The sequence below is a fragment of the Tachyglossus aculeatus genome, chromosome 26 (assembly GCF_015852505.1).
Source record: "Tachyglossus aculeatus isolate mTacAcu1 chromosome 26, mTacAcu1.pri, whole genome shotgun sequence".
Classification (NCBI taxonomy): Eukaryota; Metazoa; Chordata; class Mammalia; order Monotremata; family Tachyglossidae; genus Tachyglossus; species Tachyglossus aculeatus.
The window spans coordinates 1,165,951-1,186,033 of NC_052091.1; the positions used below are offsets into that span (position 1 = coordinate 1,165,951).

General features: G+C 57.4%; 1 protein-coding gene across 1 annotated transcript; it reads left to right on the top strand.

Annotated features, from left to right (window-relative positions):
* Nucleotides 1-4,708: 4,708 nt before the first annotated feature.
* HIF3A (hypoxia inducible factor 3 subunit alpha) lies at nucleotides 4,709-19,120 on the top strand. The gene is made up of 15 exons (XM_038766863.1): nucleotides 4,709-4,754; nucleotides 8,556-8,746; nucleotides 9,177-9,331; nucleotides 9,542-9,626; nucleotides 11,265-11,404; nucleotides 11,674-11,882; nucleotides 12,379-12,485; nucleotides 15,082-15,229; nucleotides 15,325-15,455; nucleotides 15,559-15,743; nucleotides 16,693-16,797; nucleotides 16,938-17,221; nucleotides 18,029-18,146; nucleotides 18,338-18,419; nucleotides 18,743-19,120. Exons 1-15 carry the CDS (start codon nucleotides 4,729-4,731, stop codon nucleotides 18,841-18,843), a joined length of 2,067 nt encoding a protein of 688 aa, XP_038622791.1. The 5' UTR covers nucleotides 4,709-4,728; the 3' UTR covers nucleotides 18,844-19,120.
* The last annotated feature ends 963 nt before the right edge of the window (nucleotides 19,121-20,083 follow it).

The following is a 20,083-nucleotide window of genomic DNA, read 5'->3' on the forward strand; positions in this document are numbered from 1 at the left end:
TCATTCGGTCGTATTTATTGGGCGCTCACTGGGTGCAGAGCACTGGACTAAGCGCTTGGGAAGTACAAGTTGGCAACATAGGGAGACGGTCCCGACCCAACAGTGGGCTCACAGTCGTAACAGCCTCGCGCCAGAGTAGGGGGAAGGGAGGAGAGGCCTGCCAATTTGTACTTCCCAAGCGTTTAGTACAGTGCTCTGCACACAGTAAGCGCTCAATAAATACGATTGATTGATTGATTGGTGTGCATGTGACAGAGCCCGACAGGACGGGAAAGGGGGCTAGTCGGAGCATGCGCCAGGGAAGCTACTCCCCCCCCCCCCCCCCCCCCCCGCCAATTTTAGGTGTTGCTTAAGGTTGCGCATGTCCTGGACCCCTAATGCAGGCGCAAGTGCAAACTTTGGCACCACTGTCTACGCATGCGTGCCAGCCAGGCTACAGGTGGGTCACGTCTTGGATGGCATTTATTAAGCGCCTACTATGTGCAAAGCACTGTTCTAAGCGCTGGGGGGGAGGATACCAGGTGATCAGGTTGTCCCACGTGGGGCTCACAGTCTTCATCTCCATGTTACAGATGAGGTCACTGAGGCTCCAAGAAGTGAAGTGACTTCCCCAAGGTCACACGGCAGACGTGGTGGAGCCCTGATTCGAACCCATGACCTCTGACTCCAGAGCCCATGCTCTTTCCACTGAGCCACGCTGCTTCTCATTGTGAGTGTGGCGGGTAGCAACGTTTTGGTGACCCCTGCACCGGTTTCTTCCCCTCCCTCCCAACTTTGCCCTAGCAGCTTGCCCTCTTCAGTACTTCGGAGGGGCCCTGGATTCCAGGCGGCGGGAAATGGGAAGCAGCATGGTGTAGTGGGAAGAGCACATGCCTGGGACATCGAAATTCATGGGTTCAAATTCCGCCTCAGCCGCTTTTGTCTGCTGGGCGACTTTGGTCACTTCACTTCTCTGGGCCTCAGTGACCTCATCTGGAAAATGGGGGTGAATAATAATGGTGGCATTTGTTAAGCACTTACTATGTGCAGAGCACTGTTCCAAGCGCTGGGGGATCACAAGGTAATCAAGTTGTCCCACATGGGGTTCACAGTCTTAATCCCCATTTTACAGATGAGGTAACTGAGGCTCAGAGAAGTTGTGACTTGCCTAAGGTCACACAGCAGACATGTGGCGGAGCCGGGATTCGAACCCATGACCTCTGACTCCAAAGCCCCTGCTCTTTCCACTGAGCCATACTGCTTCTTGGAAGTACAGTGAAGACTGTGAACCCCTCGTGGGACAACCTGATCACCTTGTGGCCTCCCCAGCGCTTAGAACAGTACTTTTCCCATAGTAAGCGCTTAATAAATGCCATTATTAATATTATTATTATTGTTTGGACAAGTCAGCTTAACTTCTCTGGGCCTCAGTTGCCTCATCTGTAAAATGAGGATTGAGAGACTGTGAAGCCCACATGGGACAGGGACTGTGTCCAACCCGGTTTGCTGGTATTCACCCCAGTGCTTAGTACAGTGCCTGGCACATAGCGCTTAACAAATTCCACAACTAGTATACTGTTATATGAGGGGGAACCTGCTTGACTGTGAGCCCGTTGTTGGATAGGGACCGTCTCTATATGTTGCCAACTTGTATTTCCCAAGGGCTTAGTACAGTGCTCTGCACACAGTAAGCGCGCAATAAATACGATTGAATGAGGTGCGTCCGTCTGTAAGTCGCCCTTGTCCACCAGTGGCTATAAGTTGCACCCCCAAGCAGATTTCACAGTTCAGAGATTTAGTTTCCATCCTTATGCCTGGCCCTCCGACTCCTCTCCCCCCTCCGCCCCTCTCATTTCCCCCAGAGCCCCCTAGATCGGGGGCGATTGTGGTTCCGATCAGGGGTCCGGAGAGATGTGGCCTCGTCCTTCTTCTCCCCGGGGGTTGGGGAAAACAGAGTTGCCCGGGGTTGGAGGACGGCAGAGCCGTGCCCCCTACCCACCCCTACTAATACCCACACTCCGTCGATCCAGTCCAGTTTATAGTGAGAGTTGGTCAAATGGAGACTGAAGGGCCAAGGATTGAAAGTGGTGGGCAGAAGGTGGACGAAGGGACAGTCAGGGGGCTTGAGAGAGAGGTCGGAGAGACAGGGGTGGGAGAGATAGAGAGACAATGCCCGGGGGGGATAATAATTATGGTATTCGTTAAGCGCTTACTATGTGCCAGGCACTATTCTTTCTAAGCACTGGGGTGAATACAAGCAAATCGAGTTGGACACAGTCCCTGTCCTATGTGGGGCTCACAGTCGCAATCCCCATTTTACAGATGAGGCTGAGGCACAGTGATTTGCTCAAGGTCACACAACAGACAATAATAATAATTATTAAGGTATTTGTTAAGCGCTTATTGTGTCCCAGGTACTGTACTAAGCACTGGGGTGGGTACAAGCAAATTGAGTTGGACACAGTCCCATGTGGGGCTCACAGTCTCAATCCCCATTTTCTAGATGAGGTAACTGAGGCCCAGAGAAGCGAAGTGACTTGCCCAGGGTCACACAGCAGACAAGTGGCAGAGGGGGGATTAGAACCCATGACCTCTTATGACTCTATCCACTACACCACGAAGGGGTGTTTGTTCAATCACTCTTTCAATCGTACTTATTGAGCGCTTGCTGCTTGCAGAGCACTGTACTAAGCACTCGGGAGTGTAGCGGGATGGGCGAAGCTCATGAGGAAGAGCCAGACTGAGCCCCCCCCTTTTCTTCTACTCCTCCTCTCCTCCCCATCACCCCAACTCGCTCCCTCTGCTCTACCCCCCCTCCCTGCCCCACAGCGCTTGTGTATATACGTACATGTCTTTTATTCTATTTTATTAATGATGCATTTCGATGAAGCAGCGTGGGTCAGTGGAAAGAGCCCGGGCTTGGGAGCCTGAGGTTATGTGTTCAAATCCTGGTTCCGCCAAATGTCAGCTGTGTGATTTAGGGCAAGTCACTTAACTGATCTGAGCCTGTTACCTCATCTGTAAAATGGGGATAAAGACTGTGAGCCCCAGGTGGGACAGCCCGATCACTTTGTAACCTCCCCAGCACTTACAGCAGTGCTTTGCACATAGTAAGCGCTCAATACCACGTTTTGTTTTGTTGTCTGTCTCCCCCCTTCTAAACTGTGAGCCCATTGCTGGGTAGGGACCACCTCTATATGTTGCCGACTTGTACTTCCCAAGCGCTTAGTACAGTGCTCTGCACACAGTAAGCGCTCAATAAATACGATTGAATGAATGAATGAATAAATGTCATTATTATTAATAATAATAATGATAGCATTTATTAAGCGCTTACTATGTGTAAAGCACTGTTCTAAGCGCTGGGGAGGTTACAAGGTGATCAGGTTGTCCCACGGGGGGCTCACAGTCTTCATCCCCATTTTACAGATGAGGTAACTGAGGCCCGGAGAAGTGAAGTGACTTGCCCAAAGTCACACAGCTGACAAGTGGTGGAGCTGGGAGTTGAACCCGCGACTGTGAACCCGCTGTTGGGTAGGGACTGTCTCTATGTGTTGCCGACTTGTACTTCCCAAGCGCTTAGTACAGTGCTCCGCACACAGTAAGCACTCAATAAATACGATTGATTGATTGATTGACCTCTGACTCCAAAGCCCAGGCTCTTTCCACTGAACCTGTATATATGTATATATGTTTGTACATATTTATTACTCTATTTATTTATTTTACTTGTACATATCTATTCTATTTTATTTTGTTAGTATGTTTGGTTTTGTTCTCTGTCTCCCCCTTTTAGACTGTGAGACCACTGTTGGGTAGGGACTGTCTCTACATGTTGCCAACTTGAACTTCCCAAGCGCTTAGTCCAGTGCTCTGCACACAGTAAGCGCTCAATAAATACGATTGATTGATTGATTGATTGACTGTCTCTATGTGTTGCCGACTTGTACTTTCCAAGCGCTTAGTACAGTGCTCCACACACGGTAAGCGCTCAATAAAGACGATTGATTGATTGATTGACTGTCTCTATGTGTTGCCGACTCGTACTTCCCAAGCGCTTAGTACAGTGCTCCGCACACGGTAAGCGCTCAATAAATACGATTGATTGATTGATTGACTGTCTCTATGTGTTGCCGACTTGTACTTCCCAAGCGCTTCGTACAGTGCTCCGCACACGGTAAGCGCTCAATAAATACGATTGATTGATTGATTGACTGTCTCTATGTGTTGCCGACTTGTACTTCCCAAGCGCTCAGTACAGTGCTCCGCACACGGTAAGCGCTCAATAAATACGATTGATTGATTGATTGATTGATTGATTGACCTCTGACTCCAAAGCCCAGGCTCTTTCCACTGAGCCACGCTTGAGCCCTATTTATAGTGATGCCTGTTTACTTGTCTGGATGACTGTCTCCCCCCCTCCTAGCCTGTGGTTGGGCCGGGATTGCCTCTGTTTGTTGCCGAATTGTACTTTCCAAGCGCTTAGTACAGTGTCGTGCACCCAGGAAGCGCTCAATCCGTACGGTTTCATGAATGAAGACACAGGGGAGCGGGGGGAAGGGAGGGAGGGGTCGGTGAGTGACTTGCCGGCTGCCCAACGAGCGCGGCCCGCGGGGGGCCGGTGACGGGGGAGACCCCCCAGGGTGGGGATGGGGGGCCAATGGCGCGGCGGGGGCGGGGTTGGGGAGGGGTCTGGGGGCGGGATCGATCGGGCTGGTGGTGGTGGCGGCGGCGGTGGCGGCTTGAGCCATGGAGCCCGGGCTACAACGCGCCAGGTAGGGGGGTGCCCGGGCCACAAATCACATCCCCAGGCCCAGTTTACCAACTTCGAGGTGGGGGGAGTTTGGGAGGGAAAGATGCGGGGTGGGATCCGAACAGGTCCAGGGGTCCGTCATCCACCTCCCCTGCAACTGGAGCCGTTCAGATGATGCCCCCTCGGTTGGGTCTGGGGGCTGGACAGGGAGCTGCCCTGGATGCTAATTCCTAGGGTGAAAGCTTGTCAACCCCCACACCCCTGGCAGTAGCCTTCAATCAATCAATCAATCAATCAGTCGTATTTATTGAGCGCTTACTGTGTGCAGAGCACTGTACTAAGCAATCAATAGGAGCAACCTCGGCTACTAGGGGAGAGGGGCGACTGGGAAGCCCAGCAAAGCCAATTGGGATGGGGCCTAGACCCCTTGGGTCTGAGCCACAACTTAGCGGGCGGTGCAGACGCCTCCTCACCCCCCCCATTCGCACCCCGCTCACCCAAGCCCACACCTGGCCTTTTGGTCCCTGGGGGAGGGGGCGGGCAGTGCTGCCCAGCTGGTGCTACCCATCCTCTTGTCCGGCAGGTGCAGTGAACTGGGCAGGAGTGGGTGTGTCAGTGTGAGGGAATGTTGGTGAGGGGGCCACAGAGGGGGACTGGACCAGCCAGCCACCCCTCCTTCACTTCAGGGGACCCTCCCCTTGTTCTGGTCACTGGGGGTGGGGTCCAGGCTGGGGCTGGAGCCCATGTGACTCCATTCCCAAGTCCAGCCCTCTAAGGCCCCCCCCATTTCCTGGTCCAACTCCTGTCCCTGTTAGAGTCTCCAGGCTTTGCCCCCAACCTCCTGACCCTGTGCTGGGTCTCCCACAGAAGCCCCCTCCCGGTATCTCCCCACTTCCTTGACTCTGTGCCCAGCAAAGCCTTCTCTGGGCCCACCCATTCTCCCCCTCCCCGATTGGGGTGGGGTCTTGGCTCAGGCTGGGGTGCCCTCCCCCCACCCCCCCATTGGCCCTGCCCCTTCCTGCATGTCATCCCACTGCGGGGGCCCCCCCCCACCCCTTCCTGCTCACAACTCGCACTCGGGCCCCAGGAGCGGATGACTCCCTCCCAGCTCCGGGCACCTCCTCCCCGGAGCCAAGACACATCAGACGTGCGCTCCGATGCCCCCGTGCCAGGTATCCAGAGGTGCCAGGTTCCTGGGGACGGAGCTGGGGGAGGTGGTGGGGGCCGGAGGTTGGAAGGACCCCGAGCCGGGCCCCGGGAGAGCAGCGTGGCGTTGAGTGGGTGTGGGGGAGTACTGGGTGGGGCGATGTGGTGGACATGGTACCCTCTTTCCCTCCTCCCTTCTTCATGCCCCTACTCTGGGTGGCCTGGCCGATGGTCACACCCGTCCCTTGGGAAAGGTGGCCGTCTACCGGGCTGCCCTCCCCTCCGGCCAGTGGGGCTCAGGGCCCAGCCTTCCCTAGGAGGAGTAGCGGCCCAGGGCCGGGGGGTGCTGGAGGCCAATGTTGGGGATCTGAGATGCTTGGAAGCATGGGGCACCCCCTCTCACCAGTCCATTTAACTCCAACCATGCTGGAGCTGGGGTCCCGTAAAGGGCCAGGGGTGCTGGGTTGTCCATCTGAGGTCCAGCTTTGCTTTGGGCAGCTTGAGGGTCAGCCAAGGCTGGAGCCCTGGTCGGCTGTGGGGTGGTGGCCTGGGACCCCCCACCCCCACCAGGAGGGCCTCAGAATCCAGGCCCCCCACCCACCTTCCCGCAGTGGGAGACCCTAGGGCTTTCCGAGACTGTAGTTGGGGTGGCTGGGGGAGGCCAGGGACTGGTGTCCCCCCATTGTTGCCTGGCTCCTTGACAGCAGCTAAGAGGACACAGGGCAGGGGCGAGGTGGCTTCCCACCCCTCTCCTGCCAAATTGGGGGAACAGGGGAGCCCCCGGCCTGGTGGAGCTGTCGCCCTGCCCCCTGTTCCCAGCCGGAGCACAGGAAAGGGAGCCGGCCCCCTTCCCGGCCTGAGTCGCACGTCCCGACTGGGCAGGGAGCCAAGGGGGCCGGGCCGGAGCAGGGCTGGGAGCTGGGTTGGGGCCAGGCCGGGGGGCCGGGACTTGGCTGGAAGTGGGGCTGGGGGCCTGGCAGGGAGGGGAACGGAGGAGCCTGGTGACGGGGTGCGGACAAGCAGAAGTATGGAAGGGACCGTCCCCCCAGCCGAAACCCAGATGCCTGCACACACCTAGACGTGCCTGTCCGTGGCAAGACAAGTAGGCCCAGCGCACATACGCACACCTTCACATGTGTACCAGCACTTTGCTGACCCTGGGGGCCGGTGGCCCTCGAGGCGATGACCCTCCGGGTACCCTGGGGCACACATGTGCAATGCTGGCGCCCCTGCCAGCCCCTCCATGGGTGCATGGGGACGTGCTAGGACCCATGATATGTGTGCACTTAGGGGCACTGTGAGTCTCCACATGGTAGCATATTCATGGAGACCCAGACGGGGCCCTGAGCCGGCCTGGAAGGTTTTGGGGGTTCCGTATCTGACTCGAACCTCCCAAGAGGAAACCAAGTCACCTGGGGGCCGGCCCACTCAGGGCACTTGAACTGGGAGTGGAGAATGGAGTCTGACATGGGTCGAGGGAGAGGGGGAAGGGGTGGGATTGGGGATGCAGGGCTGAATCTCAGTTTGGTAGGGTGCGGGGGGCGCTTGCCCTGTTAGACGTCCCCTCCCTCCCTGCCCCTAAACCAGTCTCTCCAGATAATAATAATAATATAATGCTATATGTTAAGTGCTTACTATGTGTCAACCAGTGTTCTGAGCACTGGGCTGCCTAGCCGGGAGAAGAGTTTGAGGGATGGTGGGGGAGAAAGGGACAGAGGGCTCAGCTGCTAGGCTGGGCTGTGGGGAGGGGGGTGTGCCTCCTGGATCCAGCCCCCTCCCCGCCCCCAGCCCCCGCCTGGGCCCCCGGCCCTGAGAGGCCCCAGCGGCCCCTCCCCGCTGCAGGAAGACAAACACGGAGGGAACAGAGTGAAACAGAACAGAATGTCCCCCAGCCCGGCCTGGCCCCACCACCCACCGCGGCCTGGGGGAGGGGAGGGTGGGGATTGGAGCTGCCGCCCACCGCAGCCGCGGGTTGGGAGAGGGGGGCGTGGGGATCAGAGCTGATGCCTACTAGGGGAGGTGGGCGTGGGGATCGGCTGGGGGCAGGGGTGTAGGGATCAGAGCCGCTGGGGGGGGGGGGGGAGCGTGGCACACTCCCACTCCCCACTTCGCTTTCCCTGGCAAAGAGACCCTGTCCAGGTCCAGCCTATCCGACACAGTTGATCCGCCACGATGGGGTGGGTGCAGGGGTCTCAGCCGGCCCGGAGGACCGGCCCTTTTTTCCCCGAGCCCTGGTGTGGGTGGGCTGACGGGGTGGCGTGGGGTCGGGCAGCGCCTCTCACGCACCAGGCCCGGTCACCGGTCCGGTCCTACGGCCATGCGGCGTGCTGGGAGCCTGGGATCTTGGCCCTGGTGGCCGGGCGTGGGGAGTGAGCTCCGTGGGGTGGAAGAGCCCTGCCTCCTGGGATGGGGCCTCTGCCAGGCAGCCTTCCAACCTGATCCTGCATGTCACCCTCCCCTGGGACCTGAGGCCAGCTGGTGGATGGGCCGGGGGAGAGGGGGGTGTGAGTGAATGGAAGGTGGGTATCCATGCATCTGGCCCCGGCATCCCATGTGGGAGGCCTCCCGGGGGGGCGGAGAGAGACCAGCTGTTTGGACGGGTTGAGTTTTCCGGCCTCTACTCGAAGCGGGGCAGGGACCCTTCCCGCCGTGACCCCTGATACCGGCCCCCCTCCAGGTCGAGCACGGAGCTGCGGAAGGAGAAGTCCCGGGATGCGGCCCGAAGCCGGCGGAGCCAGGAGACAGAGGTGCTGTATCAGCTGGCACACACTCTGCCCTTCGCCCGCGGGGTCAGCGCCCACCTGGACAAGGCATCCATCATGCGCCTCACCATCAGCTACCTACGCATGCACCGCCTCTGTGCTGCCGGTGAGCCCCGTCCCCGGTCCTACCCCACTCTTAGTGGGGTCCCCGACACCCTGACAGCACCCCTGAGACGTTCTCCTCCCCACTGGTCCCCAGCTGTGTCACTCTGCCTGCATTGACCCTGACCCCGGGTCACACTGTGGTTCTTCATAGGCCCCACCTCCTATCAGTCGACCCCACCCCTTGGTTTTTTCTGCCACCAATTGTCTCTGCTCTTTGGAGGTTCTCCATAGGCCCACCCCTTGTCAGTCTGCCCCAGTTGGCCTTACCCCATTGTTCCTTGGCCTCAAATAGGCTCTACCCGTAGGAGGCTGTGTCCCCCAACACTGGCTCTGCCCCTGCATCACTCCGCCGGCCGGAATGGGGAGGCCGTTCTCGGCCTTCTTGGAGTGACATGGGCCTTGACCTCCCCGTCCCATCCCTGGTCTTTCAGGGGAGTGGAGTGCAACGCAAGCGGGTGGGAGTCCCGAGGAGCCCCTGGACGCCTGCTACTTGAAGGCTCTCGACGGTTTTGTCATGGTGCTGACTGCTGAGGGCGACATGGTCTACCTGTCTGAGAATGTCAGCAAGCACCTGGGACTCAGCCAGGTCTGGGGGCCGGGGGGCCGGGGGGCCGGGGAGAGAGGGACAGGATCAGGGGGGCGAGGACTGAGGGACAAGACACCGGACGCAGGGGCTGGGGGGATGGTGGTGGTGGTTTTGTGTGGGGAAGATTTAGGGTGCATTGGGGGCTGAGTGGGGGTAAGTCAGTGGGGAATGGAATGAGGTTCCTGACCCCTCCCCAACCCTGCCCCCCAGCTGGAGTTGATTGGACACAGCGTCTTTGACTTTGTCCACCCATGTGACCAGGAGGAGCTGCAGGATGTGCTGGCCCCACGCCATGGTGAGACCCTCCGAGACCCCTCCCATCCATCCTCCCTTCCCATTCTCCAAGCACCATTACCCCCTGCCACAGTGAGACCCTCGCCCCTCCCCTGTCAGCGTCTTTCTCTCCTCTGCCTTCACACCGCCCCCACTATGGTGAGACCTTCCCTTCCTCCTGTCAGCCCCTTTCTCCACTCCCCCATGAGAACCCTCCAACTACCGCCAACCTCTTTCTCGAATCCTCCTCCAGCCTGGTCTTCCTCCCCCTCCATATATGCCAGACCACCATTCTCCCATTTTCAAAGTACTCTTAATGTCACATCTCCTCCAAGAGGCCTTCCCTGATTAAGCCCTCTTTTCTATCAATCATATTTATTGAGCACTTACTCTGTGCTGAGCACTGTACTAAGTATTTGGGAGAGTACAATATAATAGAGGGTATTTTTATGGTATTTGTTAAGCGCTTACTTTGTTCCAGGCACTGTACTAAGTGCTGGGGTAGATTCAGGTTAATCGGGTTGGACACTGTCCATGTTCCACATGAAGCTCACAGTCTTAATCCCATTTTTCAGTTGAAGTAACAGGCCCAGAGAAGTTAAGTGACTTGTCCAAGGTCGCACAGCAGACCAGTGGTGTAGTTGGGATTAGTACCCAGGTCCTCTGACCCCCAGGTCTGTGCTCTTTCCACTAGGCCACACTGCTTTTCTGGTAGTCACGTTCCATGCCCACCACAAGCTCACAGTCTACTGGGGAATACAGACATTAATATACATAAATAAATTATTTTCTCCTGCTTCCTCTCGTCTACATTCTATGCACTTGGACTTGTGACCTTTGGGCATTTGGTATTTACCCCATCTTCAACCCCCCAGCACTTATGTACATATATTTAAATAATATACTATAAATTATTTGTACTAATGTCCATCTCCCCCTGTAGACTGTAAGCTTGTTGCGGGCAGGGGAACATGTCTGCGAACTTTGTTGTATTACACTCTCCCAAGCGCTTAGTACAGTGCCCTGTATATAGTAAGCTCTCAATAAATGCTCTGTAAATTGATTGATTCATTCATTCACATTTATTGAGCACTGTGCAGAGCATTGTTCTAAGTGCTTGGGAGAGTACAATATAATAATAAGTGGACACATTCCCTGCCCAAAATGAGCTTACATTCTAGAAGGGGAGAGAGACATTAATATAAATAATTACAGATGTGGACATAAGTGCCATGGTGCTGGGAAGGGGGATGAATAAAGGGAGCAAGTCAGGGTGAAGAAGAAGGGAGTGAGAGAAGAGGAAAGACTCAGGGGGGGCCTCTTGGAGGAGACGTGTCTTCAATAAGGCTTTGAAAGGGGGGGAAAGGAATTGTCTTTTGACTAACCCCTCCCCCCACACCCCGCTGCCACAGTGAGACCCATCCCTTCTCTCTCTCATTCATTCAATCATATTTATTGAACGATTACTGTGTGCAGAGCACTGTACTAAGCGCTTGGAAAGCACAATTCAGCAATAAAGAGAAATAACTCCTGCCCACAACGGGCTTACCCCCCTCACAGGGTTGACACCCTCCGCAGGCCCTATGAACGCTTTTCGCCCTCCCACCCCCGTCGGGGGCTTCCAAGAACCTGGGCTGAGCCCCTGCCGCCCCTCCCCTAGGTCTGTCCAAGAAGAAGAAGGAGGGGACGACGACGACGTCGATGGGGTCGTTGGCCACGGAGCGCAGCTTCTCCCTGCGGATGAAGAGCACCCTGACTAGCAGGGGACGAACCCTCAACCTGAAGGCTGCCACCTGGAAGGTCAGCACCGGGAAGGGGCCGGGGGTGGGCCGGGCGCGTGGTGCAGGGGATTGGTGGGGGTGGGGGGGCCTTCCCGGTGGCTGGCATCCTGCTCCCTCCCACCCCGACCCCAAAGCCGGACACATGGAGGGACCAGGGGAGGGGCCGGGCTCTCTCAGGGGGCACGAGGCGCGGGCTCCAACTCATCCCCCGGCCTCCCCTCCTGTCTCCCGCCCCGCCGTGGCCCCCCAACTCTGCCCATCCCCCAAACCCCCCACCCCCCCCACCAGGTGCTGCACTGCACGGGCCACATGCGGGCGTATGCGGCCCCCCCGGACCCAGGGCCCGAGGGGGGGGCCCCCGGGGAGCCCCCACTGCGCTGCCTGGTGCTGATCTGCGAGGCCATCCCCCACCCCGGCGCCCTGGAGCCCCCGCTGGGCCGTGGGGCCTTCCTCTCCCGCCACAGCCTCGACATGAAATTCACCTTCTGCGACGAGAGGTGGGGGCCGGGCCGGGCCAGGGGCCCGACCCCCAGCACCCCCGGTCCCCTCAACGCCCTTCCTCTCTCCACCCTCGACTCCCCCTTCTGCCTGACCCCGACCCCGATCCCTACTCTGTGTCACGCGCTTCTGTCCGAATCCCATGCTGCCTGAACCCCAGCTCTTGCTCTTCGTGACCCCAACCCCCGCTCTGCCTGACCCCAGCGCTGCTCCCACTTCCGCACAGTTTCTATCCCACCCTTGAGGTCTTGGGGGGGGGGGGGTCTCCTCACCAGAAGGGTCTCTCTTCCTGGGGTCCCTCTGCTTCCCCACGCACCTCCAAAGCCTGCCTCCTGCTCCTCTGCTCTTCCTCCAGCTCCTGGAGGGTGGCAGTGCCTCCGCGGGGCTGGGCTTACCATTCTGGGAGTCAGTGGGGGGCACCACGGTGGAGGGTGGGGGTGCTCTGTGGGTGACTAGGTTTGTGCTCCTCTTCTCCTCCTCCCTCCTCCTCCTCAGGATTGTGGAAGTGGCGGGGTACACACCGGACGATCTCATTGGCTGTTCAGCCTTTGAATACATCCACGCTCTTGACTCGGATGCGGTCAGCAAGACCATTCATACTTGTGAGATCCGGACCCATCTCCCCTTGTTCCCCGTGCCCTGCCCTGTGGCCTTCACCCCTGCTCTCCATCAGTAGTATTGACCAGGTGCCTACTGTGTGCAGAGCACTGGACTGTCTGCTTGAGAGAATCAGTAGAAGCAGCATGGCCTAGTAGAGCACAGGCTTGGGAGTCAGAAGGACCGGGTTCTAATCCCACCTTTGTCAGTTGTCTACTATGTGATCCTGGACAAGTCACCTCACTTCTCTGGCCCTCAGTTACCTCATCTGTAAAATGGGGATTAAGTCTGTGAGCCCCATGTGGGACAGGGACTGTGTCCAACCCGATTTTCTTTTTTCCGCCGTAGTGCTTAGTACAGTGCCTGGCACATAGTAAGTGCTTAACAAATATCACTAGTATTATTATTAGGATTAGTAGACACGATCTCTGATTCAAAGAGCTCACAGTTCAGGCGGGGCAACAGCTGCTTAAACAAATTGGGGCTAGGAAGACAGAGGAAAGGTGACCTGTACCCTTGTTGGTACTTAATAGAGCATGGAAGCTATGAGCTGAGGTACTACAGGAAATTGTGAATTCACAAAGGCTGAGAAGCCATTTGCTTATATGCACCCCAGCGCCCACAGTGCCTGGCACATAGTAAACGCTTAACAAATACCACAGTTATTATTACTGTTATTAAGTGGCTGCGAGGATGGAATCAGGGGAGAGTAGAAATTAAGTGAAGAAGGTGTCTGGGAAGAGATGGGATTTCAGAAGAGGTTTGAAGATGGGGAGAGCAATAGTTGCCAGTTGTGAAAAGGAAGAGGAGTGGGGCATAACGATAATAAAGTATTTGTTAAGCGCTCACTGTGTGCCAGGCACTGTTCTAAGCCTTGGGGTAGATACAAGGTCATCAGGTTTTCCCACGTGTTGCTCACTGTCTTAATCCCTCAGTTACAGATGAGGTGACTGAGGCACAGAGAAGTTTAGTGACTTGCCCAAGGTCATACAGCAGACAAGTGGCAGAGCCGGGATTAGAACCTAGGTCCTTCTGACTTCCAGGAATTTTCCCTATCCACAGGGCAACACTGTTTCTTGTGTAAGCAAGAATTCAGTTCCGGGAGAGATGAGAATGAGATACAGTGGGTGGGTTGGCTTGAGAGGAACAGAGTGTGAGCTGGGGTGTTGTGGGAGAGCGGGATTGGGGGTGAGAGCTGATCTAGTGTCTTAGAACCGGTGTTCCAGAGTTTCTGCCTGATGTGGAGATGGATGGGCAACCATTGGAGGTTTGAGGGAGCAAGGGGGACGGGGGCGGAATGATGTTTAATAATGAATAGTTAAGGTATTTGTTAAGTGCTTACTATGTTTAGGAAAACGATCTCAATCTGGACTGGATGGGGAGAGGCTAGAGGTAGCGAAGTCAGTAAGGAGGCTGGTACAGTACTCAGTCAGTCAATCAATGGTAGTCATTAAATGCTTTCTGGGTGCCCAGCACAGTAATAATAACAATGATGATGGTATTTGTTAATAAGCACTTACTACGTACCAGGCAAGAAGTGGAAAGAAGAGGAAGCGAGGGTGATACCAGGGTGGTGGGCTTCGGGAAGGAGATGGTGGTGGTGTTGTCACCTGGGATGGGAAAGTTAGGTGGAGAAGGATTTGAGAGGGAATGTGGAGAGTTCGGTTTTGGATGTGTTGAGTTTGTTCTGCTGGGTCACCCCTTTGAAGGGAAGGGTGGGAGCGGGAGATGGGGAGACAGCTGGGTGGTACAGTGAGGGCCAGGGGAGGTTTTTAAGGCTTGGGGAGATGAAGGGATCTTTAAACCAGCGTAGCCTAGTGGATAGAGCACAGACCTGGGTGTCAGAAGGACCTGGGTTCTAATCCTAGCTCCGCCACTTTCCCGTTGTGTGATGCTGAGCGAGTCATTTCTCTGGGCCTCAGTTACCTCATCTGTAAAATGGGGATTAAGACTGTGAGCCCCATGTGAGGTGGGGACCGTGTCCAACGTGATTAGCTTGTATCTACCCCAGCGTTTAGCACAGTGCCTGGCACGCATAAACGCTTAACAAAAACCATTAAAAAAAAGAAAGGAGGGAGGCTTCAAGTATCTCATGCCTATTGGTCTTTGTGAGCCCATTGTTAGGTAGAGATTGTCTGTTGCCGAATTGTACTTTCCAAGCGCTTAGTACAGTGCTTTGCACACAGTAAGCACTCAATATGACTGAATGAAAGAAAATGAATGAATGAACTCCTCCGGTCACCCACACCGCGAGAGCCTTCTCCTCCGCACTCTTCTCCAAAGTCAGTCACTCTGTCGGTGGTATCAATCACTGTTCTAAGAGCTTGGGAGAGTACATTATCACGGACACATCCCCTGCCCACAATCAATCAGTTAATCAATGGTATTTGTAGAGCACTTACCATGTGTAAAGCACTGAACTGAGCCTTTGGGAGCGTACAATATAACAGAGTTGGTAGACACAACGAACTTACAGTCTAGAGGGTCCAGGGGGGATTCCCAAGTTGTCCCGATATGTCCCAGTCCCTCGTCGGCTGGCGGGGCTTCTCCTCTGTAGCCAAACCTTGACCTTCCGTCCACCTCCTCCTCCCTGCTCTGCAGTGCTGAGCAAGGGTCAGGCGGTAACAGGCCAGTACCGCTTCCTGGCCCGCAACGGGGGCTATCTGTGGACCCAGACCCAGGCCACAGTCATCTCCGGAGGTCGCGGAGGCCAGGCCGAGAGCATTGTCTGCGTCCACTTCGTGCTCAGGTACGGGCTCTGCTTGGTGTGAGGCGGAGGGCGGGGTGGGAAGGGCACGGTGACAGGGGATGGACTCGGACCAACTCGGAACGCTCCCCCGGCAGCCGAGTAGAGGAGACGGGAATGGTGCTGTCACTGGAGCAGACGGAGCAGCAGGGCCGGCGGCCCCCCCGGCCCCCCGAGCCTGGCCCCCATCCCGACAAGACCCCCACGGACCCCGAAGGGCTCAGCTCCGGTATGAGGGGGTGTTGGGAGTGGTGGGGGTGCTGCGGAGGGAGGGGGGACCACCTGCCACTCTGGCCTCACCCCCCAGGGCTCACACCTCCCCCCTTTCACAGCCGCCCCCGGCCCTCGGCTGCTGGCCTTCCTGCGGCCCCCGGCCCGGAGCGAGGCAGAGCTGGCCGCCGACCCCCGCCGCTTCTGCAGCCCCGACCTGCGGCGTCTGCTGGCCCCCATCTTGGACGGGGGGCTGGCCCACGCCCCGGCCGCGGGACCGCGGGAGCCCCCCCGGAGCCCACCCCCGGTAAGGCAACCCCTCCCCGCCACCCTTCAACCACGGAACCGGGATGCCCCATCCCAACTTGCACCACCATGACCTAATAATACTAGTAATGATCGTGGTATTTGTTAGGCACTTACTGTGTGCCAGGCACTGTACTAAGCGCTGGGGTGATACAAGCAAAGCAGGTTGGATACGGCCCCTGTCCCAGGTGGGGCTCACAGTCTCAAACCCCATTTTACAGATGAGGTAACTGAGGCCCAGGGAAGTGAAGTGACTTGGCCAAGATCACACAGCAGACAAGTAGTGGAGCTTGGATTAGAACCCCTGACCTTGCCACTCCCAGGCCTGTGCTCTGTCCACTACTCCATGCTGCCCACCCCTCTGATTCCCCCCCTTGCCCTCACCTCCAACCACCCCCATTCCCTGACCTCCAAATTCCTTGCACCGTGACCTCTGACCCCACCCCCATGCCCTGACCTCCAGTCAATCAGTCGATTGCATTTGTTGGGCACTGACTATGTTCAGAGCACTGTCCTAACCGCTTGGGAGAGTATAATGGAACAGCGTGGTCTAGTGGAAAGAGTATGAGACTGGGAGTCAAAGGATATGGGTTCTAATCCTGCATCTACCACTTGTCTGCTCTGTAACCTTGGGGAAGTCACTTAACTTCTCTGTGCCTCAGTTGCTTCATCTGTAAAATGGGGATCAAGACTGTGAGCACCATGTGGGACAGGGACTGTGACCAACCTGATTAGCTTATATCAACCCCAGTGCTTAGAACAGTGCTTGGCACATAACAAGTGCTTAACAAATCCCACAACTATTATTGTCATTATTATTAGTAATAAACAGTAGACAGACACAGACTCCAAACCCCTCCCTAATCCTTGCGCCCCAATGCCCCAAGCTCCCTCCGTACACCCTGACCTCCGACCCCTCCTCCTCCTGACCTCCGGCCTCCGGTCTCCAGGCCGACCTCCCAGAGGAGCTGTTCCTGGACCTGGAAGCCGTACACCGGCTCTTCGCCGCAGACCGGGAACTGGAGGCCGGGGCGACGGCACTGGATGAGGCCCAGGTGAGGCAGGGGTGCGGGCGGAAGGATGGACAGATGGACGGTAGATCCCTGGGTGGGAGGCGGCGGCCAGCCATCGTGGAGGAGAAGGGTCTCGTGTGCCTACTGACCGGGCGCCGGCTGGCCCGTGCCGCCCTCGCCAGGCCCCTGAGGCGCTGGACTTGGAGATGCTGGCTCCCTACATCTCCATGGACGATGACTTCCAGCTGAGCTCCGGCGAGCAGCCCCGCCGGCCACCCCTGCGCCGGGCCGCCCCGCCCCGGCCCCGAGCCCGCAGCTTCCATGGGGAGTCCCCCCGCCCACCGGTGCCACCCACCCTACCACGCTGGGACAGCCACCCCCGCCTCAGCCGGCCCACCAAGGAGGGGTGTGACCCAGGGGAGCCCCCCGCAGCCTGCACCGCCCCCCGACCCGGGGCCCGGAAGAGGTAGGGGGGAGCCGGGTGGGGACACTGGGGAGAGACTGACGAACGCTCTATTAGTGGGATTTACTAGGAACCTGCTCTAATGATTATTATTATTATCATTATTGTTGTTATTATCATTATCATTGTGGTATTTAAGTGCCAGGCACTGTACTAAGCACTAGGGTAGATTCAGGCAAATCAGGTTGGACACAGTCCCCGTCCCACGTGGGGCTCACAGTCTCAATCCCTGCTTTACAGATGAGGTAAATGAGGCTCAGAGAAGTGACTTTCCCAAGGTCACACAGCAGACAAGTCAGGGAGGAAGGATTAGAACCCATGACCTTCTGACTCCATCACTCTATGAAGAGGGATGGATGGATTGGGTGCCTACTGTGGGCCGAGCCCTGAACCGGATACCTGCTGCATGCAGAGGATCACTTCTGTCCCCCACTGTCTGCAGAAGAGTAGGGCGGTTGCTTGCAAGTGTGATAACGAGATAACATATCGTTTCTGCCCTCCTGGAGTTTACAGTCCAGTCGGGGAGATGGGCAGGCCCAAAATGACTTAGTTTGGAGGAAAAATAGAAAAGGGCTTGGAATGAGGGAAGGGGAAGGTGGGAGAAAGGACAAGCAAGGAGGAAATGAGGCGAGTGTGGGAATCCACGCTCGTGAGCGTGTGTGCCTGAGGTTGTGAATGCAGTCATCCTTTCGTGTGAGCTGGTGGGCTGCAGGTGGTCCTCCAGGAGACCCCGTGCTCTGCCCGCCCCCCACCCCTGCCCAGCTGCTGAGCTCCATCTCTCCCCACCCACCCTTGCCTCTCCCATCTCAGGGGGCTGCTTGCAAGTGCAGCAGAAGATGGGGTGGGAACCACATCCCTGGGGGCGAAGCCCCCCAAGCGGCCCCCCAGCCTAGATCCTGACCACTTCCTGTTGCCACAACTTGGACTGGTGGGTATGGAGATGGGAAGCGTAGAAGGGGGCATGGGCAAGATCTGGGGGGTGGGGACCGTGGTGTGGGGTTGGTTGGGGGAGCTGGGCAGGGACGGGAGGGTCTTACCCTTGCTGACACTCTCATCGTGCATCATTCCCTTCTCCGGCCCTCCTTCATTCACACACCCTTAATCCCACCCCCTCAAAAGAGCTACTTGCTGGTGGGGCAGCCGGCCCCTGGGACCCCGCCCAGCCCTGTCCCCCAGATCCTGGGCCTGGAGGAGTCCGAGGGTGAGTGTCGCCTCCTGGGAGGGAGCTGGAGTGCGTGGCCGGCGTCGGGGCGTGACCTGAATGGGCCTTGGCCACCGTGGGGATTGTGGCCGGGGCTGGGGGCATGGGGTTTTGGTCTGTGTGAGGGTGGGGCCAGAGTGCGGGTGTGGCCCAGAAGGAGGTTTTGGCGGGAATGGGGGTGTGGTGGGGGGGGCGGTGACCAGGGTGGGCACGTCCAGGCTGATGTTGCATGAGTCCCCCTCGGGTTCTCTTCAATTCAGTCGAATTTATCAAGCACTAACTGCGTGCAAAGCACTGTACTGAACACTTCCCTCTGCCTGCAGCCTCAGGCTTGGATGCGGCCGCAGAGCTGGTGGACCTGTATGAGGACGGAGGTGCCACTCAGGGCGGGAGTCGCTTCCAACCTGGGGAGGGGCTGCTGTAGGCCACAGGGCCGGGCCGGGCCAGCTGACATCCCCGGCCCGCTCCGCCGCCCCAACCCCGTTCAGCCACACTCCAGACCCGGGTCTCTCCAACAACGCACAGGGGTCTCGCCAACCCCACCCAAGCCGGGTCCCCGGGGCTCCGACATCACTCCGCAGCCCCCTGACCTCACTGATGCCCCATCCCGCCACCACCCCCCTTCTCGGGGGCCCGGCCCTCCATGGTGCTCTAGTTCCGCGATTACCTCAATTTTTAGGGTTCATCTTTATTAGGGGGGGAGGGGGGAGGGGGGTTTATACCTGTCTGAGCTCGGGGGACTCCATTTGGACGATCCCTTGGTCTCTGAGTTTCTTTTGGGACACTGGTGGGTTTTTACTGATATTTGTTTCCTGGGATCAGGCTCGAGCCGCCCTCCCGCCTGTCGGCCTCCCTGGCTATGGTCGCTGGTTCCCCACCACCACCCCCAGCAGCCGTTCCAGCCGCTCGGTGATCACACGCACAGCCCTGCCTCCTGCAGCCGGGGGTGGAGGGACAGACGCACACACAAACCTCCCCCTTCCCTCCGCCCCATCTCTCTGCCGGACAAGTGACCTGTTCCCACGGGGCCCGGGGGGCCGCGTGGCACTGTGACCTGGACCGCCCCACCCCCTCCCAGCCTCGATTCACCCCCTTTCGGGCATCGCCCCTCTGGCTCATCCCAGGTCAGGGGGATACAAAGCCCACATGGTGCTATGGGGGAGGCTGGGGGGAGGGCTGGTGGTTCCTGTCTGCCCTTGGTTGAGGGAAGGGGGTCTGGGCCCCCTAGGGACTCTGTACCCCCTGATCCCACCCTGGTACCATAAAATCAGCGGACAAGACAAGCCTGCCCCCGGAGCTGTTGACCAAGAGCAGTTTGTAACGTTGTTCTGGGCAACTTGGGGGGTGGGCTTTGGTCTCCAACGTGTGCATGTGTGGGAATGTAATAATAATAATAATAATGATGGTATTTGTTCATAATGATGGTATTTGTTAAACGCTTACTGTGCGTCAAGCACTGTTCTAAGCTCTGGGGTAGGTACAAGATAATAAGGTTGGACACAGTCCCTGTCCCATATGATGATGATAATGGCATTTATTAAGCACTTACTATGTGGGCTCACGGTCTTAATCCCCATTTTATAGATGAGGTAACTGAGGCACAGAGAAGTTTAAGTGACTTGCTCAAGGTCACACAGCGGACACTTGGTGGAGCCGGGATTAGA

What these genes read in the sequence shown, in the direction of transcription:
- HIF3A (XM_038766863.1), top strand. Translation starts at nt 4,729, where the DNA reads ATGGAGCCCGGGCTACAACGCGCCAG. An exon ending in TGCGTCCACTTCGTGCTCAG is followed by an intron (nt 15,230 to 15,324) that starts GTACGGGCTCTG and finishes CTCCCCCGGCAG; the next exon opens with CCGAGTAGAGGAGACGGGAA. An exon ending in CCCCGAAGGGCTCAGCTCCG is followed by an intron (nt 15,456 to 15,558) that starts GTATGAGGGGGT and finishes CCCCTTTCACAG; the next exon opens with CCGCCCCCGGCCCTCGGCTG.